The sequence below is a fragment of the Phyllostomus discolor genome, chromosome 1 (genome assembly GCF_004126475.2).
Source record: "Phyllostomus discolor isolate MPI-MPIP mPhyDis1 chromosome 1, mPhyDis1.pri.v3, whole genome shotgun sequence".
In the NCBI taxonomy this organism is placed as follows: domain Eukaryota; kingdom Metazoa; phylum Chordata; class Mammalia; order Chiroptera; family Phyllostomidae; genus Phyllostomus; species Phyllostomus discolor.
Window position 1 is genome coordinate 87034024 of NC_040903.2, and position 26859 is coordinate 87060882.

Consider the following 26859-nt stretch of genomic DNA (forward strand, 5'->3'; position numbering starts at 1 on the left):
TCACCTCAGATAAAGAACAAATGAGTTTGCATAGGACAAACCTAGTGACAGATAGAGAAGAGGCAGTTAGAATTGTCCGGATGAAATCATGTGGGTGACTATATTATCAGGAAAGGATGAAAGAGATTAAAGAAGTATTTAGAAACGTAAAATAATCAGTCCATGTGCTTGATAGTGGAAGTAAGGTAGAGAAGTTTAGATTGTTTCCCAGGATTTGAGCCTTGGCCAAGTTTCTGGGTGATGAAAATAGAAATTTGTGGGAAAAAGGAAGAGTGATGAAGCAGGAGGAGAAATCAGGTGTTTACTGTGAGATGTTTTGAGGCAGAAATACCTACAATGGAACATCCAAGAAGAGAAACTCAGAAGGCTTTGTCAACTGATGGTCACTGGTGCCAATTCAACACCAACAGGAATCTCCAATTTGGAGTGTGGTGAAGGAAACTTTATCCAGTACAGAAAAGCTCAATTGTGATATAACCTAGTGATTAAAACAGCACAGCTGTGAATAGCTCAATTGTGATATAGCACAACTGTGAAAACACAATGGTTGTAGAAAAGCTCTGAGGCCAGGCGGCCCTGGAGCCAGTCCCCTCTCCAGCTAGACAACTCTACTCTTAAGTGGTCTGCTGTGTTCTGCTTTCCTGAGACATCTTCAGTGTTTCAGCTCAGCCAGGGAGACACCGACTTCGGTCTTAAGTGGAAAGGGAAAGCATGCTCTTAGAGGGGAGCTGGTTTATGTAGGCAGAAGTCCCTGTTCCTGGACCCTGATTGGTCCATCCTCATGCAAATGAGGGTTCCAAATCCTCAGCTTGATTAGTCCAAAAAGCACTGTTCTGATTGCTCAGATTACAGCTGCTCTGATGGACCAGAGTTGGACGGTTCTGATTTGATGGGGAAAGCCTAAGTCCTATTGGTTGAAATAGGATTCCAGAAATTACTTTATAAGGGCTGGCTCAGCTGGCAGAAACAGTTAAGGCAGGCAGTTCAGTGCAGGCTTCTTTGTGAAAAGTGCAGTTTGTATGAGAGGCCCCTGTGCAGAAACGGCTGCTAGGCTCTGTTTATTAAAATATCAAATAATTTAGACTTCCAGAATATGGACTGAGAGATCTCAATTTGTTAATAATAGAGCTCATTGGTGACCTTTGTTAGAGCAGTTTTAGTTGAGTGGTTAAGGAAGTGGCCAAGTAATAAGAGGTTAAGGAGTAGTGGAAGTTGAGGAAATAGGGAGCGGGTTTTCTGCTCTACCTAGTTAAATTTCCCCTCAGGTTCTGACAGTCTTTCACAAATCCTGACAATCAGATACCCAGAATTTATTAATGAAGTCCACGGAACATATGGCATTCAAATTATTGTCACCTTGAAGACAAACATCTAAATATGCTTGATAAGTAGTCTTGAGGCATGGCATACCCATATTGGTTACTGAACCAAGACAGGCAGAAGAGGATGTTAAAAATGAGTATCAGGTATGTAGCTGAGAGACCTGGATGATTGAGGACAATAAAGAAAGTTGGATTTTTAGCGGAGGGAGATCATGTCACATTTTAAACATTGAAGGAGGTATTTTTAGTACATCCATGAGGATAGTCATCCTGTAGGATGCCAGAAATCAGGAACCAGAAATTACTCTTCCAAGATGCTGAGTTGGGAATAGAGAGAGGCTCTTTCCTTTTTCCTCACTCATCAGAGGATTTAGATAAATTACATGCCATCCCATTAGTCCTAGTCTTAAATGTTTAAAATGTCCTCTAAATGTGATACAAATTTAATTTCCCAATTTGTTTGTTTCTCTGCAAGTATGTGTTAAGCAATGTTATAATGATAAAGAAAGAACAACATGAATCCATAAATAAATTTGAAATGGTTTTTATTGATGAAGTGGAAAAGCAAAATGAACTGCTGATTAATCTTCAGCACCTTCCACAAGATTATGATGTACCATCCGGAGAATTAAGGGACCTCAGATTGAGCCAGAAGGTGGATCTACATATTGAGGTATAATTTATTTTAAATGAACTTAATTAGATTTTAAGCCTTTTTTATCAAGTAGAAAGGTACCTTTTCCTGTGGTTAGAGGCATTTTCATCTACCAAACATTAAAAATAAGCTGCATACAGATGACGTATTATAGACTTATACACTTGAAACCCATTTAATTTTATTAACCAGTATAACCCCAATAAACGTAGATACGTACATAAATAAGTAAACAAATAAATAATAAGCTGTAGAGTAACAGCTGGCCAGATATAAAGAGTGCTAAGTAATAGAGTAACCTTCTTTCAGGATCCATGGATACTGAAAAATATACTTAATATCAGCAAGTGGGAATTCATGGAACCCCAGAATAAGTTTCTGAATGCCTTCGAAAACTTAGACTTGTGACTAAGAGTCAGGAACATTTTTATTGCAACCATTCCATATGTAGTGTTCTGTTCTCAACCAGAAGTGTGAGGTTAGCATCTCATTCCTAACAGTCCTGAAAGGTCTGCTATATGCACAGAAAAGTTACATCCAGAAGCATGTCATATATTGTAATTATTAGTCCGGTTTATAGTTTTTTAGATTTTAATTCTAACAGGCAGAATTTGTAGGCCTCTGTTACATAGCCTATACTGCCAAAACTTTATTATTCAAATAACTAGAATGAAGCTTTAAATTATAATTTTACCTCTAATATAATTAGAATAACTAGATCTATATTTACTTCAAAAATATTAAGAATGAGAGTTCAGTAAGGTATTTTCCCCTTTTTATGATATTTGTTTGATATTTAGATAAAAACTTCTCTATAATCATACAATTCAATGCTTATTTTTTAATACAGGAAATTCTCAAAGATTTCTCAGAAAGTGACTTCCACAGTATAAAGACTGAATTTCAACAAGTACTATGTAACAGGAAAGAAATGACCCAGTTTTTGGAAGAGTGGTTAAAGACACATTTTGATATAGAAGAGCTTAAAAGTGGCATCCAGAAAGAAAATGATAGGGTTTTTCAAGTGAATAAGTTTTATAATAACAGAATAATTGTAAGTAGTAATTTTTATTATGCTACTTCATTCTTTTTGTTGTTTTAATTTTTCTACTTCATTCTCAAAGGGACTTAGAGCAACTGGATTTTAACTGTTTCCTTTATTTCACATGTGCTTTGTGAAAAAAATTAACAACTTCTTCTAACATATTGTGCTTCCTTAAGACACTTAAATATATCAATTTATACTTGTAAAGAAGATAACAAAAACATGGCTGTGTAATAATCAATTTCCACTTGTGAAATCTTGAATCTTACCACTCTCCTTTCCTTTTTCATTTTCCACTGCTTCTTCAGTAATTGAGCCTTTTCCCTAAGAGCAGCCTTAGACAAGGTGACACAGGAGTCATGGTACAGCCACAGACAGGCCTGGCAAGCTACTTTAGTAAGGCTTCATATGCTTGTCATCTCAGTGGGTCACTATCGTATGCACTATCCTTCAACCTGAGGTTCAAAAATGTGGTTTGTATCATTGTTCCCAAGGTGATTGGCCCTAGTAGACAGATTCATAAGAAGTATTGCTTAAGATCAGTTTATTAATGTATTGTACTTTTCACTGATCAGAATATTAATTCTGCTTTCTGAAGTAATGTCTACTTTATATATCTGATAAAATATGTAGTATTCAGAAAGTTGCTTCTTGTATATACAGTTGGAACAAAGGGAGCTGGAGTATACAGTTTATAAGATTGGTTTATTTCATGTATTTGGGTAGTTCTTTCCTAATACTTTGATTTCATTTGGAAACTATACCTAAATCACATTGAAATATAGATCATGTTTAATGGATAGTTAATCTAATTTGTTGAATACTTGGAGAAAGCAAAAGAGTAAATGAACTTTAAAAAACAAGTCTACAATCAATAGAGAAAAGAATAAAAACCATGTTTAGATAAGGTAAAGTCCACATAGTTCAGGTAAACTCCATGTAATTTTCTTGTAGTATTGAGAGTCTAGCTGTATCTAGAAAGCAGGGATTTCTACCATGTGGATCAGCATGGGTACTTAGCTTCTTTCAGCACTCTGGCAGTAAAAATTGGTAACTATGGTGTGAGGTCAATAGGTAACAAAATGCTTTGAAAGCCAATACTCGAGAGGCAGGTGCTGATGTAAAGGAAAGTGGTTTTATTCTGGTACCAGCCCCCTGGGAGTTGGGGGACTCTCATTTCAAAGCCCATCTTAGCATCTCAGGTGTCCTGGCTAGTTCATATAAGGAACCACAGAAAGAGGGGACTAACGAATTTCTGGTGATGTGAAGTTTCTCAGCTCTGCCCTGGGGTGGTTTCAATGTTACTTCCTGCGAGCATCATCAGATAGTTTCCTCACTCCATCTACAGTTCTGCTGATATCTGGGAAGAGGATGTGCAGACAGCATTTCTGCTGATTCTGATATGAGCCAATGATACCCAATTCTTATGGTCAGGGTCATCCCTTGGTTAAGGGAACTGCAACTACTGATGTCTATAAAATACTTGTAAGGAATCTTTTAATACATGCATCTTCTGTGAGTTAGTTGGTACAACCTATATTCTGTAATTACCACTTGATTAGTATATTATGTTTATTTCAGTCGCTGTTAAAATTGGTCCAGAAACAAGGAAAGTCTAAGGTGCCAGCAAGAATACAACTAATTTAGGGTCCAAGTCTGACAGCAAGAAAGCAAGTTGAAGATAAGACCAATAAGCCATTTATGATGAGAACAAAAAGAATATCCTACAGGAATTAGGAAGCAAAAAGGATGGCATGAGTAATTTCTGAGTTAGTTATCCTTTGATGTAAAAGATGGTATTGATTGTTATTCCCTGCACAGATATATAAAATTTTCAAATTAATTATTAGAATTCAGTTTATAGGAAAAATTCTTTTTTCTTTTAATGGAATGAAACAGGAAAATTGTTTTTAAATATACTGGATTGCTCTGCTATTAGATGTCAGTTAATGTTTTATAATGAGCCATAACATGTAAAGACTTTAACCTCCACAAATCTTTAAATTCCTTTTCATATGTTTGTACTGATCTAGTAACAAGATTATCATCTTCCAAATCAGTTTGAATCCTCTCCAGACCTTATTCTCCTTTACTCTCCTCATCAACATCCAACATCATCTGAAATTTCAGGAACCAATGCACCATAAAGAATGTTCACATTCTTTTATGTTGTTCACATACTATTCTAGAATGTTCTGAAACTGAATTTCAACGTATACCTTATCCTAGAGTTTTAGTGCTTTTCATAGTCTTTTTAAGTATGTATTTGTGGTTTTACTATTCAATAGGCTATAGTGAATGAATCAACAGAGTTTGAGCAAAGAAGTGCCAGCTTAGCCAAAGATTGGGAGCATGACCTGAAATCAATGAAAGAAGAAAATGAAAAACTATTCAAAAACTACCAAACTTTGAAGATCTCTCAGACACCCGGTGCCCTTGCTAATCCTACTACACAAGATGATAATAATCTTCACGTTACATCAACAGCCAAACAACAAATCACAGGTGTATGTGATTTTTTAATATTTTTTCAATTTCCTTCATAATGGAGTTAAAGATGTATCTTATATAACATTCAGAGCAGAATTATAGTATTGAATGTATTAATTGAGGAACATGGACCATCTCTGTGTGTGTGTGTTTGTGTGAGGGGCTTGTTTTTTAAATATAGTTCTACTGTGACTATCACTCAATTAGATTAAGCTAGACATTGTATAATGTCTTCCCTTCAGACTATAAAACAAGTAACTCATAGCTTAATATTTTAAGTGTATTTTGTTGATTATGTTATTATAATTGTCCCAATTTTTCCTCCTTTGGCCTTCTCACCCGGTACCCCCATTGCCTTTGGCTATACCCCCTTAGTTCATGTCCATGAGTCATACATATAAGTTCTTTGGCTTCTTTATTTCCTGTACTGTTACCTAACATAGCCCTGTCTATTTTGTACCTACCAATTATGCTTTTTAATCCTTGTACCTTTTCCCTCATTTCTTCCCTTCCCCCTCCCAGCTGATAACCCTCCAAATGATCGCCATACTTATAATTCTGTTCTTGTTCTTATTGTTTGTTTAGTTAGTCTGTTTGTTTAGATTCAGTTGTTGTGAATTTGTTCTTTTTAATGTTCATAGTTTTGATCTTCTTCTTTTTCTTTGATAAGTCCCTTTAACATTTCATATAATAAGGGCTTGGTGATGATGAACTTCTACATTTCCCATACTATTTAACTTGACCTTATCTGAGAAGCACTTTACCTGCCCTTCCATTCTAAATTATAGCTTTGCTGGATAGAGTAATATCGGATGTAGGTCCTTTCATGACTTTGAATACTTCTTACCAATCCCTTCTTGCCTGCAAAGTTTCTTTTGAGAAATCAACTCCTTTGTAGGTAACTCTCTTTTCTCTTACTGCTTTTTTAAGATTATCTCTTTATCTTTAATCTTTGTCAGCTTGAGTCATGATGAGTCTTGGTGTGGTCCTCTTTGGGTCCAACTTGTTTGGGACTCTCTATGCTTCCTGGATGTATATGTCTATTTCTTTCACCAAATTAGGGAAGTTTTCTTTCATTATTTTTTCAAATGAGTTTTCAATTTCTTGCTTTTCCTCTTCTCCTTCTGGCATCCCTATGATTTGGATACTGGCACATTTGGAGATGCCCCAGAGTCTTCCTCTACTGTCCCCATTTTTTGAAATTCTTGTTTCCTCTTGCTGTTCTGGTTGAATGTTTATTTCTTCCTTGTGTTCCAAATCATTGATTTGCATCCCACCTTCCTTCCCTTCATTGTTGGTTCCCTGTAGATTTTTCTTTATTTCACTTAGTGTAACCTTCATGTCTTCATTTATGTTGTTGCCATACTCTATGAGTTATTTGAGCATCCTGATCACGTGTTTTGAATTCTGCATCTGATAGGTTGACTATCTCTGTTTTGTTTAGTTCTTTTTCTGGAGCCTTGTTCTATTCTTTCATTTGGCCCATATTTCTTTGTCTCCTCAATTTGGTGGCCTCCCTGTGTTTGTTTCTTTGTATTATGTAGAACTGCTTCAACTCCTTCTTAGCAGAGTGTCCTGTTGTAGAAAACACACCATAAATTGTGTGGGGCAGAGTCTTAGGTAATCTCCAGGGCTGGGCAACCCACTTAACCATTTTGTGGCTGTGTGTGGAGGGAGGACCCACAGAGAGGACTGTGCCACTGCCTGGCTTCTGGAGGTTTTCCCAGCACTCGCCCCATTTCCATTCACTTGACCCCACTCCCTGTATGCAACTGGTGTCCTTCCAGCTATTGCCCTGGTGTTGAATCCCAGAGTGAGTGGGTTTGTGTACATTTTAAGACTTTGGGGGCCCTTAGAGTGAGGTTTCCTGAAAATCCAGCAGTTTCTTCCACCTTCCCAACTCCCACTAGTTTTTACATCCAGAAGTTTTGGGGATTTATCTTCCCGGCACTAGAACCCTGCACAATCTGGCTTGGGGTGGGAATCACTCACTCCCACCACACGTGAGTGTAGTACTGCTCTGCCAGCTCTGCCTCTATGCACCATACTTCTTTTCCTCACCTCTCCGCCTCATCTCCACCCCTTTTACCCATCTGGATGAGCGTGGCTTCTTTGAATCCTTAGGTATCAGACTTCATACAGCTCAATTTCTGAGAGTTATGGCTGTTATTTGTTTTGAGATTTAGTTATAATCCCTTTTTGTGGTTGCATGAGGAGGGAAAACGTGTCTACCTATGCCTCCATCTTGTCTGGAAGTTCTCATAGCTTAATTTAAATAATGACTATATGATCCATGTAAGGTGTTATTACCTTACATTATAAATTTCCTCGAGTGTGTGACTTTTTATTAAACTATAATCTGTGTCTGTATATAGAACTAGCTTAGAGGGAAAGACCAACTTCGCTTTTTCCAATTAGTATCTACGCTTTTAATATTGGTTAATATTATAATAAAAAAGATAAGAGGCTCCCAGGCTGGCGTAGCTCAGTGGATTGAGCTCGGGCTGAGAACCAAAGCGTCGCAGGTTCGATTCCCAGTCAGGGCACATTCCTGGGTTGCAGGCCACAGCCCCCAGCAACCACACATTGATGTTTCTCTCTCCCTCTCTCTCTTGCTTCCTCCCTTCCCTCTCTAAAAATAAATAAATAAAGTCTTTAAAAATATATATATAAGAGGCTAAAAATATAATAGATTTGTTACATAGATTAATGTGTGTCCAAAAATTTGTTCTTATTTGAATAATCCAATTACTTTATTCATATTAAAGATTTTATTTATTTATTTTTGGAGAAAGGGGTAGAAAGGAAAAGAGAGAGGGTGGGAAACATCAATGTGGGAGAGATTGTCTCTCACACGTGCCCCGACCCAGGACCGAACCCACAACCCAGTCACGTTCCTGACCAGGAATCGGACCAGTGAGAGCTCTGCGGGCCAGTGCCCAACCTGCGCCACACCAGGCAGGGCTATTCAGTCACTTTATTAAGCTCCCTCACTTGGGAACCTATAAAGCAAACATGCTATTTTATGTTGTTAGCCTACAAAATGAGTAGTGGGAACCAAGAGTAAATTATATTTTTCATTTTTACCATAATAAATGCTTACAATATGTCGTTAACCACTAGTTTAATAATTACCACTGGAAACTAAGAAGAACCTGAGTATACAGTTTATTGATTTGCTGATCACAACAGACTTCAGTCAACTGGTATACATAAAAATAGTGAAAATATGAAACTCATCTACCAAAACATAAGATAAAGAAGCAGAAGGAAATTCCATCTTCAGTTACCCCAGGAAAAATACTCTACCAGTAATAAAATATAGGCTTTTAGTTTGTATTTAAGCCGAATTAGAGCAGTGTAGAGTGTTTTGGTGATGATGCAGGAGTAGGCAAATAGAGCAGTGGAACAGCATAGAGCATTCTGCAGTACATTTAATACATAGTGATGGTAACCTTCGACTCAGTGGGGAGGGGATGATCTACTCATTACTTGGTTCAGATCAACCAGATAGCCATCTGGCAGAAAATAGGTCTGGATTCCTACCTTACTCATTAAACAAGAATAAATTCTGGGTGAGCCAAAAGAAACAGACATTCTCCAGGAAAATCTGCATGTGTGTAGATGAAAATAATCTTACAAATGTGAACAAATTCAGGTATTTTGTACTTGCAAAAAAAAAATAAATAAATAACCTAAATGTTCACCAGTAGTTGATGGGTTAACTAATTTATGGTATTTCCATGAAACAGGACACATATATCTATGAAAACAAAACTGTAAGGTCTGTATGTGTTGGTAATGGAAACTTCAGGAAAATATATTATCAAGTTATAAAAAAGATGTAGTAGTATATGTTTAGTATGTTCCTATTATATGTATGACTGACTATTTTTATAAATTGTGACTTTCTGTATGCGTAGATACACATAGAAAGTTTCTGGGAGGATACCCTTGAAAGTGTTTCATAGTCATTGCTTGGGGTCTGTGGTGGGGAAACACCCTGCATTTTATGCAGTTGAATTTTTCCACATGCTTGTGTTTTTCAGTTGGAAATCCAGGTAATGACAATAAAGGGAGAGATACATGTATTACTTTAAAGGGGCAATTAACAAATGTACTTTCTTTAGTGTTAATTTAAAATGTGAGTGAAAATTTAAAATACTTAGGAGTTTACTGTGCCAACCAGTAAATAAAATAAACACTAAATATAATGTAAAATCTGGGCATTTTAGTCCAAAAATCATCAGCTTCTAAATAAATAATGCATGTATAAATTGTGTGACATTTGGCTTCTCTTCTACCCTTTGCTAATGAAATTTGTGAAAAATTAGTATCTCTATATGATTATCTTTGTCTTAAACCTATATAATATGATTCTGTCTTCATGGCAGAACTTATATCTGTCCTTTTTTTTTTTTGGCAGAAAATTCAAGAGCTGGAAACTTCATTACGTGAAGCTAAAGAAAGTACTATGCATAAGGAAGTCAAGATTGTAAAGATGCAGAAAGAACTGGAGATGACTAATGACATAATAGCAAAACTTCAAGCTCAAGTTAGCGAATCAAATAAGTGTCTTGAAAAATCAAAAGAAATGATCCAAGTACTTGAGGTAACTTCACAAACATATAAATAAAAGGGGTTATTTTTTTCCTTTTACTGCTGAATTTAGCAGATCATTTGGAAATCTAATCTTTTACCCAACTTTCTATTAGCTATATATGTTCAGTATTCAAGCTTTGAAAAAGAAAGTGACAACTTAGAAGTGAAATGTAGGAGTATATTATCATGCACAATAATGATTTTTTATCTTTCTAGAAAAATAATTTTTAAAACACATAGATATGATTCTTTATAGTTTAAGATGTATGTTCATTTTTTAAATACTTATCTAAATATTTAACACTCCTTATTAGATAAGTATATTTTAAAATTCTTCTTTCTTTTTTTTCTATTTGCTGCCCTTGTTATTGAGTCCCACCTTGTAGGTGGTAGCCTATGGGCCGAATCTGGCCTGTTTCCTTATAGAAATAACATGCATTTGAGTGTTTTTCAACTTGAATGTTATTGTACATCACACTCTCATGCATCTCATCCTTACCACTCCCTTTTGATTTAGCCCCAGCCACTTCTTACATTTCTGCTACTTGAATCTGACCCTAATAGACATTTTAAGTTTGCTATTCCAGCTCCAGTGTCTTGTCCTTCCTGTTAAAATTAGAAAAAAGTCAAGAATGTCTTCTCTTTTCATTATTTAACATTTATTCAATGAGACATTACTCATTAAAATAAGAATTATATGTGTGTGTGTATTTATATGTGAATAATTTTTTTCTGAGTGGAAAGTAGATATATTTATGTCACTGGATTGAACCATCTTTGAATATAAAATATCCCCAATATGCTGTATAATGCTTTATGCCTTAACTTTAGTTCTAACTTTATGTTGTTGTTCTGACATCTTTTTGTTTCATTTTTCTGATTACCTTTATCTGCCCATTTTGTTATCTTCAACCTTTGTGTTTCATTTTATCATTTTTTAATTGGGAAAAGAATTTGTTTTAAAAAATAAAATTCATATGTTCTCTAATTACATGTTAGCTTCTTACAGCTTCAAATATACTTCACATCAAATATCTATTTATTTACTTTAGCATTAAAATTTGTGCCTTTCCTACTTTTTATATATCTAGAGTTTACTATTTTAAAATGTCTCTACCAAATAAAAACAGTCACAATTCTTTGAAACTGCTCTAAAATTATTTTTTTCTCTAAAAATTTAGGACAAAGTTGCTTTAGGAACTAAACCCTATAAAGAAGAAATTGAAGATCTCAAAATGAAGCTGGTGAAAATAGACCTAGAGAAGATGAAAACTGCCAAGGAGTTTGAAAAGGAGTATGTGTTTGCCTTAACTGAATATGAGTTTAATAGCTTAAATTTTCTTACTAATAATATATTTCTTTTCATTGGTTAAGTTTTGAAAATATCTAAAAATATTGTTACTGCTTTCTTAAAGTAAGAACAAACAGCCACAGATTTTAAATTTATTAAACCCTTATTACAGATGCAAAGATTTTTAAAAATAAGCACAATTCTGATCAATTATAATAACACGCTATGTCTTTGGATGCTTCTTGTTTAATCATATATAAAAGTTTACATTGGCCTTTTTATGCTCGAAATTGAAAATCAAGAAACTGTGTGTGTGCATTTAGCAATTTGACTAAGGTTTTGTTGCTTCTCTTAATTTTGTTTCTTCTTCCTATTGTATTTTTGTGTAAAGATTGTATAGGGTAGGGCAAAAGTAGGTTTACAGTTGTTTATGTGGAAAATAATATAATAATTAAAAACAAGAATAAGCTGTTTCACATACAACTGTAAACCTACTTTTGCCACACCCTATAATTCCTTTGAAATTGTAGTACCTCATGCCCAAGAGCATATTTTTCATTGATTTATCTATATATAGCACTATACATAATAGCATGCCTAAAGTTTTTTGTGGTACAGAGATCCCTCACCTATCTCAGGAGTTGCATTCCAGAGACCCCCACGATAGGTGAAAATTCACGAAGTAGTGTTATATTTATTTTACTATTTATATATATTTTAAGGCTTTATAAACCCTTCCCATGTTCCTATAAACCTTTCCCGCTCTCTTTAGCCCTTCCCACACTCTTATAAACACTTCATATGCTCTTACAAACACTTTATACACTCTTAAACCTACATAATTTTAACACATAAAATTCTATATGGGTACTCAGCAGTGAAGTATACAGTCATCCCTCACTATATCGTGGCTCACTTATTACGGCTTCAGTATCATGGGTCTTTTAAAACCCAAGATACAGTGAAGCCACAATAAGTGAACTGCGATATAGCAAGAGACGACTGTATACCATAATAAAAAGAACATTAAACAGAGTTTGGGAAACTGATTTAGAAATACAGTGTTGCTCCTTATTAATATATCACATGTGTAAGTTGTTTAATCTCTCTGCTCCTCACAGTCATAATCAATAAAAGGGTAAGTTTATATTAGAGGATTTCTTAAGATTCCTTCTGGTTCCAACACTTTATTCATCCTATAAATCTTTAATAAACATTTAATGGTGATGCCCAGTTTTGCTCAAAAAGTAAGCCCTGTGAATCTTTATGCATTCTATTTAACCAGGCTTCCATTGATAAGACTATTGGTTTTAATGAAACATAATACATACTGAGTTCTTCATTATAAAAGCAATTTTACTTATAAAATAGAATCAGCAGATACTTTCCATCCCTAAGAAAGTCAGAAAGTCTTATAGTTTATCATTACTGATTAATGCTTAACCCCACAGTTCATAGTATGTCTTTCTACAGGGGACCAATGAGCATAATTTTACTTTTTACTGTATCACCTTAAACCAGGGCTGGTTCTCCTGACGGTGTAGAAAGGAAGCTGCCTTTCACTTTCAGGCTCTGGTAATTGTTGTACCTTCGAGATCTTTCTAAAACCTTTTGGTAACAGCCCAATTATTTTATGGTGCCTTCAAACATGATTTTGCTCAATGTCCAGTTAATAGCTATGGAGCTTCCAGAAATTTCAGAAGAATTGGTTTCTCAATGTTAATGTTGACACCACAGCCAAACATACTTCGAATGTGATGTTGTTATAGCTATGAAGTGCATGGTACAAGGGAGGGTGTCATACAGGCTGCTACTTACCTGCTGCTACTTACGGGTATTATGTCTGTGTGATGTATCTTACTAGAGAATTCTTGACAACAGCCTTGTGTATTCTTCCTTTAAAAGTTAATTGCTGGGCTTTTACATATTTCTATTGTTGTTTTTATTAGAATTGCTTCTACAAAAGCCACTGTAGAATATCAAAAAGAAGTTATAAGGGCATTGAGAGAAAATCTTAGAAGAAATCAACAAGCCCAAGACATCTCAAGTAAGTGGCAAATGTTGGTATTTCCAGATCCTGTCCATTTTGCTTCTCACTGCACTTCTGTATTTTAAGGACTACTTGATACATGTGACAGTCAAGAATGAACTTAGGTTAATCACTAATTTATAAAAACTATTTCTAAAATGAATTCATTGCAATTGTATTTATCCTGTGACAGCTCCTTAGTTTTACTATAATGTCAGCCATTTAACCCTTATAGATTCTTGAAAAATATGAATTTTACCTTTGAATTATCAGATCTTTACATAGTGAAGATACCCACAGTACTATAAAAGAATGACATAGCTGTCAAAGTAGAAATACCCTTCTCAATAAAAATCCAAACACATCTTAATAGAATTTTAATGATATGGTAGTAAAACATACCATGTTTAGCCATGTATAATACGCACCCATGTTTTTGTGAGTATTATACATGGGATTATTATAGCCATAGTATGTAATCATTACATCCATGTATAATGCACATCCTTATTTCTTCCTCAAAAATTTGGGCAAAAAAAAGGTGTGGGTTATACACAGTAAAATATGGTAATCAGTGCACAATACAAATAAGTAAACATCCTACTTTTTCTTAATACTGAAAATACAGAGTTGATGCTTACTTGTAAACTCTTTAAAATTTATCTTAGGTATAGTTTTCAAATCTAATGTCCAAATTTCTGCAAATACATCCCTCAAGCTATATATTTTTCCATATCTCTATTTCCTGTGTTTCATCTTCCAAGAGAGAGTGCTGAACACTACTTGGGGCAGTTTTGTATCACAGAACAAGCATTGATCTACAAGTCAGGGGCAGGTCTCTCAACTGGTCGCCCTCCCTGAAAGACTGAGAAATCGTTGGGACCACACTTCACCTCCTGGCAAATTTGTGCTTGTTGTAAGAATCACACTAAAAGTGGTGTGTGAAAGCACACTTAAAATTCTAAATGTCAAGCGAACATAAGATGATATTTATGTGTATTGTTGTCCACTTATTCAAAACAGAAATTAGAGATAGCATTAAAGATATTCTCAAGTACATACTTAGTTTGAACATCCCTGGTATCTGTTGTAGCTCCTCCCTGGAAAACTTCAAGGAATAAAAATAGAACTAAGGACTCTTGTTGTTACATTAGGGCTTGATAATGGTTCTTGATTTCTAAGTAACTTTCAGGTACACAGTGTACCTGAATTCAAAAGAAAATGGACATTGAGTATCTCACCACACCTTTCTGTTTTGTAAATTGTCAGTGATTTGGTGGACTATTCAACTTTAGAAGCTCCTCACATTTCTATGCAATTTTACCTAAAATTTACAAAACAGTTCCTTATAATACTTTCCAAGCACATAGTGTAGGATATGTGATAATATATGCTTTAATGCTATCCTAAGGTTTGTTTAGTTAACAAGTACATGTTGAGTGCAGTCTGACTGGGGTGTGGGCCCCATACACTCTCTGTTGGAAGAAGCGCTTCAGGGGATTCCACTGACGTAGAAGGTTTGGTCAGTGGAAGAAAACTAACTAGAGAGCGTTGCTGCTGCTGCATCCATGGTAGGATTATGGTAGCAGGATTATGGTAGTGGAAATGGTGGGTGGAAAATAGCGGAAAGGGTTCTAGCAATATTTAGAATTGATGATGGAATAGGATTGGAAGTCAGTATAAGGAGGAATTCAAGGATGATTTCCAGGGAGATGGTAGTTGAGATGCGTTGGGATTTATGGTGACTTATTGCACTTAGGATTATTTCCTTTATTTTGAACTTCAGAGGTAATTAAAATTGTCACCTGTCCGTGTGTTTGATCCCCACAGTGGTATCAGAAGATCATGATTCTCAACCTCCCAATAAGCCCCTAACCTGTGGAGGTGGCAGTGGCATTGTACAAAGCACAAAAGCTCTTATCTTGAAAAGTGAATATGCACGACTAAAAAAGGAAATTTCTAAGTTGAAGCAGCAAAATGAACAGCTAATAAAGCAAAAGAGTAAACTGTCAAGGTAAGATCTGCTTACATGATACAAAAATTATGCTTATGGCCGGTACCTGTGGGGGAGGATGATAATATGCACATACATATGGGGTTTTTTTGCAGTTAGCAGCCCTTTACATATGTGGGGAAAGTAATTTTCAGAGCTCATCTAGTGTGTAAGTCCATATACCAAAGTCATCACGTCTGCTCAAAAGAGAACTTCGTAGGTCCATTGTTGTAGCCTATTTCCTTTTACTTTATAAACAGTTCTAACAAACTTATTTGGCTTCTGCTGAAGATTAGAATCTTATGCTAATCTCCACTAATGATACTGCAGAAGAAAAATAGGCATTAAACAAATAATTATACAAATAACCAAGTCTTCGTAATGAGTGCTATTAAAGAACAGAAACAAGTGAAACATTATGAAAGGGTATATAGAGGGACCAGACCTTATCTAAATGTGGGGAAGGGTGGTGATCAAAAGACTAATCTATGAGATCTGAAAAATGAGTGCAAATTAGGCCAGATGAAAGGAGAGACAGATCAGCCTTATGGGCCAGGGAGCAGCATGTACACAGGCCAGGAGTCAGGAAGAAGAACCAGTAGGGGGACTAAAAGACATCCACTGTGGCTAGAGTGTGGAGAATGAGACAAATGCAAGATAAGGAGCCACAGGTAACTGGTCCAAGTTCCACAGGCCCTTATAGATCAATCTGAACAAGTTTGGGTGGTGCCCTGACACTGCGGGAGTGTCGACTACCCTGGAGGGTTTTGAGAAAGGGATCCCACCCTTGTGGGATCAGATAACACATCTGGCTACCAGAGCAGTGTGAGGGAACCCAGCTTAGGAATCTTATTTGTTATAGTCCAGGCCAATAAATAAAATGAAGAATCATGATGAGGGGAAATAAAAATACGGACATGAATTTGGGAGATAAGTAGGGGGTTGTATCAACAGACTTGGCTGACTGACAAATGAAGGCAAGCAGGGCCTCTGGGATGGCCTCCCCTGCGTCTCTGGAGGAACCAGATAAAGGCTGGTGGTGTTCTGTAAGAATCAGGACTATAACTAATCCAGAAACACACAGTGTCATAGTTTAAAATAACGAAGGCACACTAAAGATTCATTGGCCCAGAAGACTAATTCATCAGCAGAATAAGTCACTCTAGATATCGAGTTTATTTGAAAACCTGGTGTCACACCCTGAGTTTTCTTTTCAGGACTCCATGCTCACAGGATTGACTCTATTTATAGGGACCTTGTTTCATTCTCTGAGCTGTAGAGATACACCAAACAAAGCAGCAGGTTGACAGCATATAAATATGATAAAAAAGTGATTATGTGTTATGTTTATCTTACCATAATTTTTTAAAGTGTTTTACAGCATACATTTCAGGCAATGAGAAGTCTTAACAGTCTCCTTTCTTCCCCTCACCCGCCCAGTTCAAGTAGTAGTCATCTTTCCAGTGAGGTTCTCAAAGAAGTAACCTGTGAGAATTCTCCAAAGTCTCCGGAAGTGACTGGAGCAGCTCTGGAAAAGAGACAGCGCACGCCCTCTCAGTGCAGGGAGTGGAATGTACAGGACCCCGTGCCGAAGGAATCACCAAAATCTTGGTTTTTTGACAGCCGATCGAAGTCTTTCCCATCCCCACATCCAGTTCGCTATTTTGACAACTCGGGTTTAGGCCTTTGTCCAGGTGGGTGGATATGTCCTGGTTACTTGGAAATCAGGGGTAGACAACAGGAAGTTAATATGTGGCCCCAAAGTGCAGGTTTAGACCAGAGAAGTAAGTGAGCTAGTGACAGGGCACAGACTTCGTCTGCTGCCTCTCTCTGCGAGTTTCTCCAAAGCATGGCACCGAGGTCCAGGCACTTCCCAGCCCAAGTGAAGGCTTCATTCTGGCTTTTAAACCCTCAAGCTTTTCCCGAGGAGAGACAAGCAGCTCTCCCCAGGACATAAAGACACTACCCTCTCTAAACAAAACTTTTACTGAAAAAAGACTAGTTCTCATCAGTTCAGTGGGCCGGTATTCCCAATGGCATTATAGATTTGTATCATTTTTGAAAGAGTTTAAACAATATCAGGGGAACATAACAAGTTACCATATTTTTCAGACTATAAGACACACTTTCCCTTCCCTGCCCCCCCCCCCACAAATTTGGGAGGAAATGGGGGTGCGCCTTAAAGTCCAAATGTAGCTTTGCATTTACGTTGGTGAAATATTATGTTGTTTATGTTACTAAATATTTTACCACATTTTTTGCTAAAAGACATTTTTTTCCCCATTTTCCTCCTCTAAAACCTGTGTGCATCTTATCATCCAAAAAAAAAACACGGTATACAGTTTGAAAACATTACCTCCTGTGTGAGGTAACCAACAAGATAGTAAGAGCAAGAGTTTATAGCAGTTATCGAAACAAGAGTGACAGTAGGGTGGACTTGGGCAGGTGCAGCAGAGATGGAGAGAGAAGTAGCTGGGAGAGTTGTGGGAGTGAAGTCAGCAGTGCCGGTGCCTGACTGGACGAAGTGAGGCGGTGGGCAGTGTCAGTGGTCAGCCTAGCCCTGCAGGGTGCCGCACACAGGCGGGGTCATCGTGAGGGAAGCTCTGTAGTGTTGCATGGCTTGCAGTCTTTCCCTCCAAACACTCCAGGTGTGTACGGCGGCACTCTTGGTGACAGTGTCTGCCTGTCTGAAATACCCTGTTACACACGCAGCTGTAGATGTCTAAGGCAACAAAACTATACACTAAGAAAGGCACCTGCCAAGTCATCTTAAAGCCCTAACCAAAGGTCGCCAGGGTTTCTGAGAGCTCTACTTTGTGACAAAGAAGAAATCAGTCTGTTCTCATCAACTACATATTAAAATTTGATCAAGCCAGCCATCTGAAAAGTGCTCTTGGACGTATTGCAAGGCACAAAACCATTAGGAAACTTTTTGTAACCATCCCCTTCATGGAATACTATTTAACAAATATTTAAGGACCTTCAATTAGCTAGTATTGCTGTATACGTACACGCCATTTTACAAGAGTTTTGAAAAACTGACAAACCTTAGCACAGGCATAATATGAATTAATCCAACCACAAATATAACTGTTTAAGTCTGTTTATCGATATGTGGATCTCTCTGGTACTACCTCTCAGTGAAATGAACAAATAAGTAGGCTGGAGGAGTACATAAATCAATAAACTGACCAATTCACAATTAAAGGACATACTCCCAACTTAAATTAGTAAAATATCAGTCTTAAAAAACCTGTCAGTCTTTAATTTTAATTATAGAAGGGAATCTAAATTATCTTAAGAACTTCGGATAATTGGCAAGACCAGTTATGCTAGATTTCCCATCGACCCTTGACCAGTGCAGTGGGGGCAGGAGTGCTGACGGCTCTGCACGTGCGGAAATGCACGGGCACCTTTAGACGCCCCCAGAGACTCAGCAGCTAATAGCCGGTGTGGACTGGAAGCCTTGCTGATAACGTAGAGTCAGTTGACACATATTTCATATGTATTATATACTGTATTCTTATAAGACAGTAAGCTAGAGAAAAGCAAATGTTAAAAAAACCATAAGGAAGAGAAAATAATTTATCGTATTTACTGAAAAAAAATTCACGTGTAAGTGTTCCTGTGCAGTTCAAACCCGTTCAGGGGTCACCTATACTTTTATAAATATAATTTGAATGTATATTGTTAATAAATAGATGCATCTGAAGTCCTTTTAAAGGCTAGACGTTTTCCAAAGATGTCTAAATATTCTCTAAAATGCATACTATTTTAGCATACCATTTTTTTTTCTAAAAATGAGACAGAAGCCAAACTCCACATTTGCTTTACTTTGTATCTTAAATTTATGAATTCAAATAAGACTCCATCACTTCTTGGTTTTATGGACAACTTAGTTCTTCACGCAATTCATTTTACGAGAACATGGGGAATAAACTTCTCCGTCTCTGATGCAGTGGCATGCACCTTCTTAATGACCAGAATGAGGAAGTTAGTGGTCACATTGCCATATTTCATTTTTCATGTCTCTTACTATCTTAACACCCTCTGCACTTCCAGCTGTATTTGGTTTTTGTATATTTTTTTAATAAGATGGCTTTTGTTTGTTTCTTCTCTCCACAGAAGAGCCACCTGCTGGAGCAGAGAATGTGGATCCTCGGTCAGGTTCTTGTCAGACCTTTTCGGGAAAAGACCTGCCCGAGTGCAAGATTCAGTAGGATCCTACTCTGTCACTTTCCTGAGGCCCAGCATTCCTTGGTTGTTCCTTTATGTGTCTAACCCTGGCAATTATGTCACAGTCCAACTTAATTTCAATGCAGTTTTAATTTTGCCACTAGAATTAGAAGGTGAAAGGACAGGAGATTAATGCATTCTCATCATTTAGAATGGTGATAGCAATGTCATCTTGAATGTGGTAATACTTCAGAAGTTGAACTGTCATATTTATTTATATATTTTTTAAAGAATAAAGTTATTGAAGGAAATATCTAATCTACATTGTATACATTTTTATTACTGTAAAGTTATCAACATGTGACTTAAGAGAATTATAACTCCTTGTTTAGTACCTTAAACATTCAATAAATATTTCATTAGTACTGAATCACAACTCCTGTGATATTAATAGTCCTTCAGTGGGGTACCCAGGATGTAGTTGGTTCTCCTCTCTTGTTTGTTGACACGTAGAGTTTTGCTCTGAAAACATACACATGCTTTCTGGATTTAAGTTGTTATGGGATGACAAGTACTATGACCTTTCATTTTCTAGTCTTAATCTTCCTTTTGCTGTAGTAACTACAAAAGTTCTTTTCTGTTTCCCACCCACCCTACTTACTGTACAAGCACTCTAAGTTGGTTGGTTTGTTATTGAAACTTGTACTCTCTGGAACTTCATGCTCAGCCAAAAGATCTTCATATATTATTTATTCTACCCTTTCATTTTAGACATGAGGAAACAGTACCAGAGTTTCTATCAAAATAAAGTGTTCTCAACCTGGGACCACACATAGATAAGGCATCTGTGAATGGGCTTCATACAGTCTATAGCCCCTGAAAAAATTATGTTACCTTCTGTGTGGACTCGTTTTTCCAGGATACTCAGGTTCATACTTTCTTTTATCACATTCTCAAAGGATTCTGTGACTCTATAAGGGGTCAAGAACTGTTTTTAGAGAGAATCTGATATTTTATATCACATGCCTGAAAAATTACATAAAAGAGGAAGTTACATAAAGTTCAGAACGGTATTGGTCATTTCAAGGCATTCTTGGCTTTTTGATAAGATTCATTTAAGAAGAAATTATGAATGGCATCATAGCTTTCATTTTTAGCCTGTGTATTGGATATTTTCCCTTAGCATACTGTCATAGGAATTCCCTAGGGCTAAGGAGAAATTGTCTCTTCCTAAAACCCTCCCCCCGCAGGCCTGTATCTTAGGAGTGTTGTTTCTCCTTTCCACACTTACCCAAACAAGACACTGTAACAGAGCTGCAGATCTGATTCTTTACAATATCCGCCCCTCTACTGAGTAAAAGTAAGGCAAAGTAGTAGGAAAGTATATGTGGGTAATAAAACTACCTTAAGGCCATTAAAAATATAATCAGTCATCAGGTACCCAGTCTAGTAGAAAGTTGCTTAACTCGGATTTGAATGTCCATTTTCTCCCTCAGAGCACTATTGTGCATGATGTGGTCCACTTGCTGGTGTCACCTAAGTACCTTCAGCTTTTCACTTTTTTTTCTTCTCTGAATAATTTCAAATGACCTGTCTTCAACTTTGTTGATTCTTCTGCTTGATCAAGTCTGCTATGAGCCCCTCTAGTGTATTTTTTCAGTTTCCGCAGCTCCAGAATTCCTGTTCAGTTCTTTTTTATAGTTTCTGTCTCTTTGTTGCTGCTCTGACTTTGTTCACACCTTATTCGCCTGGTTTCACTGAGTCGTCTGTGTTCTTGTGTATGTCATTGAGCTTCTTTAACACTTATTTTGAATTCTTCAGGCAATTCAGAGATGACCATTTCTTTGGAGTTTGTTTCTGGAGATTTATTTTTTTCCTCTTATTGGGCCATGTTTCTCTGTTTCTTTGTGTGCCTTCTGAGTTTTTGCTGAGTTTTATGCATTCAAAAAAATTAGCTTTCTCTTCAATCTATATGGTCACTTTAGTGGAGGGGAAGACCTGCACCATCAGCCTGGTTAGAGATTCTGGGGGCGTCTGAAACCTTTTTGGGAGGATGTGACTTGTCTGGGCTTGAGTGTGTAATTTGCTATTTAGAGAGCTTTGCCAATTATTTTTCAGGGGCTCGTAACCTCCTGCTCCCTCTGTGGTCTCAGCAGTTCTGGTTCTCTGGTGTTGCACAAGGAAGCCACCCCACTCTCCTTTGTTCTCATTGGCCCTAGGCATCCAAAGTACACCTGCTTCACGTCAGCACCCCAAGTAAAGCAAGGCGGGTGCCAGTCCCTTGGGCAACCCTCCAAAAAGCTGAAGCACCAGAGCCACGCTCTGCTCTCTCTCCCCACCGAGGATGACGCTCTGAGTTGAGCACTTCCTCCTGACTGTGCCAAGCCACACTAGCCTTGGCCTGGAGCACTACAGACCCTCTGGCTGCCAAACTGCCAGTCCCAGCAGTGCTCCAAGTGAGGCAAGACGGAAACCAGTCACTGGGGCAGCCTCCCAAACGGTTGGCCTTTGGGTGAACTTTCCCCTCTCCTTCCCACGACTTCCCACAGTGGAGAAATCACGGCGCAGGGGCTGAGCTGTGCTAGTTTGGGGCAGGGGCGGTGGCAGGTACAGTGAATCAGCCCTTACCTGTTTCAGTGTGCCTGTTCTCAGCTTTGCCCGCGCCTGGGGTGCTGCAACTTCTTACCTGATTCTGAAGTTCTCACAAAGGTCTTTCAGTCCATGTATTGTTAAGCTGGTGTCTCTATGGGGGAAAGAACTGGAACTTCCTATGCCTCCATCTTGTTGCCATCTCCCTCAGAATGTTTCTTAAGTCTTATGATTTGAGTTTTAATACCGTGACATATGGTTGTGAAGGAATAATGATGAACATCAGCAATGGAAACTGTCAAAAGTATTGAAAACGATATGGTCAGACAATATTAAATGGCCTTGAAAGTAAAGTCAGGCCCAGAAAAGACAAAATTTATTTATTCATAGGAAACATTTTCTTGAGAGTCTGACAGACAGAATTATATTCAGGAAACTTTTTAAGAGTCTGCCATTCATACTCAGCAATATTAAGTGACCACCTACTGGGGTGCAGATCATCAGTCTAAGCACCAAAAGGCACTGCCTTTGTGGAAATCATACTGTGTTTAGAAAACAAACCAATGATGTACTTTTAATTGGAGCTGATAAAATGTAATGGTGAAAAAGACACAGACCTTAGCCTTGAAGAAATGTAGTCCACTGACAGTATAGACGGGTAAGCAAATATCTGCAGTACCACCTGGCTTAGGCTGCTGGAGAGTCAGCCTTAGTGTTGAAGATCAGTGGACGAAAGGAGGCTGAAGAAAAGTGCATCCAAAAAAGTGTCAGACTTGCCCTGGATTAGAAAATTCTCATACCCATTATATGTCTGTTCCATTTACACAATGGAATACTACTCGGCCATAAAAAAGGAAGATTTTACCCTTTGCGACAGTATGGACGGACCTGGAGAACATTATGCTAAGTGCAATAAGCTGGAGAAACATACAATTGGGCATACAATTTCACTCATACGTGGAATCTAATGAACAAACTGAACTAGCAAAAATGGGGACGGACTCATAGATGGAGAGCAGGATGACAGCTAGTGGGGGGATGTTAGAGGATGGGAGGATTGAGTAAAATGGAGTAAGGACTCATGGACATGGACAACAGTGTGATGATTGCTGGGGAGATGGGGGTATAAGGAGAATAAATGGGAATGGAAAAAATATAAAGATTAAATTTTAAAAAATTCTCAAAAGTCAAAAAGGAAAGCATTGTTGAAGCAAGGGGCACAGCTGAATATCACTCCAGCTCACTGCACCCAACACTAGAGGCTACAGTGTGGTAACGAGGTTCAGTTTTAGCAAAGACCTCATGTGGGCACGTGCACAAACTAAGGTCAGGGTTTTAAAAATTTTTAAAGTATAATTTTGCTATCCATTATAATTGAATTTGCGATCTTTATTGACATTTAGTAACACATTGTGCTGATGGTCCCACATGCTCAGTCCTTCCTCCTCGAAACATCCCCTGGTAGATGTCAGAGATGAGAAACTTACCTTTATGTCACAGATGAGAAGACAGGTTTGGGAAGTTAAGTGACTTAACTAGTGAGGGAAAGATACGAGACCTACCTTCATCCTCCTGACCCCAGTGTTCGTTCTTCACCACTGTGACTGACAGTTGTGAATACACTTAGCACTAAGAACAAAAAAACAAAACAAAACAAAAAAAAAACTAAAGAAAAAAGTACTCTGAAGTTTATTTTTCTCACATAAGAAGTCCAGGGGAGTTAATCTAGGGCTACTATCTTGGGGCCATCTTCAAGGAACCAGGTCCCTTTTCTTACTCCACTGTCACTAATGTGTGCCTCTGACCTCATTCCAAGTCTCATGGCTCTGTCCCAAGGCAGCATATCCACATTCTGGGAGAAAAGAAGGGATAGAGCAAAAGTCAAAAGCCCTTCAGAGAGGCCTCAGCTTTGTAGGAGAAAAGCCCTCCAAAATTCCAGATGACGTTTCACTGGCAGCCAGCTCTGGCAGTGAAGGAGGCTAGGAATTCAGACACTGTATACCAGGAATTCAGAGTTGTGCTCTCTGGCTTTTCTAAAGTGAAAGGCAGGGGAGAGTGTTGGCTGAATGCTGAGTGAGCCAACTTAAGTGCTACATGCGTGACACCCTGCCCAACTACATGCCCAATGAAATGGAAGTTATTGAGCCTAGCATAGAGGGTTCATATGACATGAAAAGAAAGGGTGCTTTCGTTTCAATCTGTTCTCTGTAGCCAACCTTGATTTTTTTCTCATCCACTGTGTACTTACACCCAAGTTCCCCCACCCAGCCCCTCAGTGTAGTCAGGATGGCTGCCTTCTGCCACTAAACATGTATTAGTGTTAGAATAGACTGAGTGTGACAAAATAACCACAACTATACACTCAACATGAGAGAATTTTTATTTCCCTCCCTCAGAACAATCTAGGTTAAAGGCCAGGAAGGGAGGCTCCAGTATCTTCAATGACTTGAGTTCCTTCTATTTTGTTGCTCTGCTATCTTCCACAGGTGATTCCTGGCTAATTCAATCTTGAGTACCCCCAGCACAGCACATAGTAGGTGCAAACAAATGATAAGGACTAAGAGTGATTACAGTGAAGGAAATGATTTCCCCATTCTGAGTAAGCTATAAGGTGCTTTTCCACTTTGCACCTTCTGTTGTACTTGGACTTGACAATTCTACCTGATCTCCACTAGATGGCAGCACTTACACAAATACAATGTATGAATGGGAGACTCCTCTTAAAAACTGAAGGAACCTGAACTACAATCCCAGCATGCACTGTTAAGCGCCTGACTTTCTTCTGCACGAAGTTCTCAAGTTTGTTGCTGGCTGAGTGAGCAGGAGGACGCCATCCATTGCTGCTGTAAAGTAAGAGTTCCTAAAGTATTTTAATGAAACTTTGGACTGGGAAACAGAAGGTTCAATTTTTACATGTTGCTTTGTTCTGTACCTTATCTATTTCAGGATTAATTTTAGCAGTTAGATCTGGATAAGTAAGTGTGGGTTTTTAAAGAGTTTGAAACTCTGGTGTACTGGTAAGCTTTCCCAAATAGTCAAAGAAGAGGGAATTTCACAGTGTCTTAGGTGAACATTTTTCTTCCTGGTTCATCAAGATAGAGTTCCTGAAAATTCTGTTTGTGTCTCTGTGAGTCAGAAATTAACATTTTGGCTTTAGTATTTACAGTAAGAAAGGTATCATGTGTGGTTTTCCCGTTGGATGTATTGAAAGTTGCCTCATTCTCCACCGCGGGCCATGTTTGCTCTCATTCTCCCAGATAAATCTGTTTCAGTTTGATTGTGCAGTTTTATCTAACAGTGAGGCTTTGACTCCAAAGTCCGGTCACAGACAGACAGGGAGGGCAGCCAGGGAAAGGTTTAGGCAGGGAGCAGAAGGGCTGCTTGTGCTTCAACAGGTGCTCCGTAAGTGCTTCTCAGGGTGTCAACGGGAAACTTCGGTCGCCTTCACAGCGCCATGTGCCGTAAGTCACTAATGACAACCGTGTGAACTAACAGCCCAGGTTTGTAGGAGGGTAATGATTATTGGAATCTCTTACTTTCTAAAGTATATATTGAATATATCTCTTAACTCTTTTCGTCTTTAAAATGAAAATGTATCACTTGTGTAAGAAGGAAAAGCAACAGTGCAAACTCATTGCATCAGAGGTCAGGTACCACAAAAGCTCAGCTTCTCCATCGAATAACAAATGTGCACTTAACCAGAGAACAGGCGTGGGTTTTACTAGGGGAAATGGTGGTGTGACAGAATCTGAGGAGACAGCTAGGTAAGGCTGGAAGAGCTGGCACCAACGGGGACGGGGCGAGACGCCAGGCTGTGTGGGAGCCTTTGCAGGAGGGTCACCGAGGCCCATGGGAGGAGCCTTGTGTCTATTGGAAATGTGTCTGCCTTTGTGTTCACGCCACTCTCAGGCACTGGCCCACGGTAAGGTGGCTTCAGCACTGATTCAGCATGGGCTTGAGAGCACAGGCAGCCTATTGGTCAGTCACCAGCACCCAGGTCCAGGAGGCTCAGGGCCCTGGCCCCACATGGGGTCCACTGTGTGTGTGAGGTCCTGAGAAGAACAACCCAAACTAGGTTCCCTTGTACCTGCAGTCAGGCCTGGGTTTGAATTCATAGCTGGGAAACCCTGGGCAAAGCACATAATCTCTTTGAAGTTAGTGCATTGGTGACCAGGCTAGGTCTCATCATCCACCCCTTCTCGCTGCCCAGGTCTGTTCTCCACAGTGATCTTTCTAAAGTACATTTCTGATCCCATTGCACTCTCCCATAAATCCTTCAGTGCTGACTGCCCACAGGAGGAACTAGCCCCTCTTAATGTAGAGGCCTGAAATGGAAACACCCACTGACTACAGCAAAAAGTCAAGTAGAGCTGAAGAGAACAGAGATAAGTTCAAAAAGAAAGGAATAGCCCTGGCTGGTGTGGCTCAGTGGATTGAGTGCTGGCCTGTGAGCCAAAGGGTCACTGGTTTGATTCACAGTCAGGGTACATGCCTGGGTTGCGGGCCAGGTCCCCAGTAGGGGGCACACAAGAGACAATTACACATTGATGTTTCGCTCCCTCTCTCCTTCCCTTCCCCTTTCTCTAAAAATAAATAAATACAATCTTTTTTTAAAAAAAGGAATAGAGCATGTGTGCCCTCTACACGGACTAGCTAGCTACCTGTAC

General features: G+C 38.3%; 2 protein-coding genes across 9 annotated transcripts in view; both read left to right on the top strand.

The window, feature by feature from the left end:
- CENPE (centromere protein E) overlaps positions 1 to 20039 on the top strand; it is a 63555-nt gene extending 43516 nt beyond the window's left edge. For all 7 annotated transcript variants that reach the window (XM_028506075.2, XM_036025822.1, XM_036025812.1 and 4 more), the window contains 9 exons: positions 1798 to 1995; positions 2828 to 3031; positions 5311 to 5529; positions 9939 to 10124; positions 11296 to 11408; positions 13355 to 13452; positions 15265 to 15448; positions 16868 to 17121; positions 19553 to 20039. In XM_028506075.2, coding sequence (XP_028361876.1) covers positions 1798 to 1995; positions 2828 to 3031; positions 5311 to 5529; positions 9939 to 10124; positions 11296 to 11408; positions 13355 to 13452; positions 15265 to 15448; positions 16868 to 17121; positions 19553 to 19647 — 1551 coding nt within the window. In that variant the 3' untranslated portion in view covers positions 19648 to 20039. The remainder of the gene's footprint in view (positions 1 to 1797; positions 1996 to 2827; positions 3032 to 5310; positions 5530 to 9938; positions 10125 to 11295; positions 11409 to 13354; positions 13453 to 15264; positions 15449 to 16867; positions 17122 to 19552) is intronic.
- Positions 20040 to 24725: 4686 nt separating this feature from the next.
- Positions 24726 to 26859, top strand: part of BDH2 (3-hydroxybutyrate dehydrogenase 2) — a 28822-nt gene continuing 26688 nt past the window's right edge. Inside the window, exon 1 of one of the 2 annotated variants that reach the window (XM_036025858.1) lies at positions 24726 to 25042. The gene's annotated coding sequence lies outside the window, so the exon portion shown is untranslated. The remainder of the gene's footprint in view (positions 25043 to 26859) is intronic. The other variant, XM_028506930.2, reaches the window with a different exon arrangement.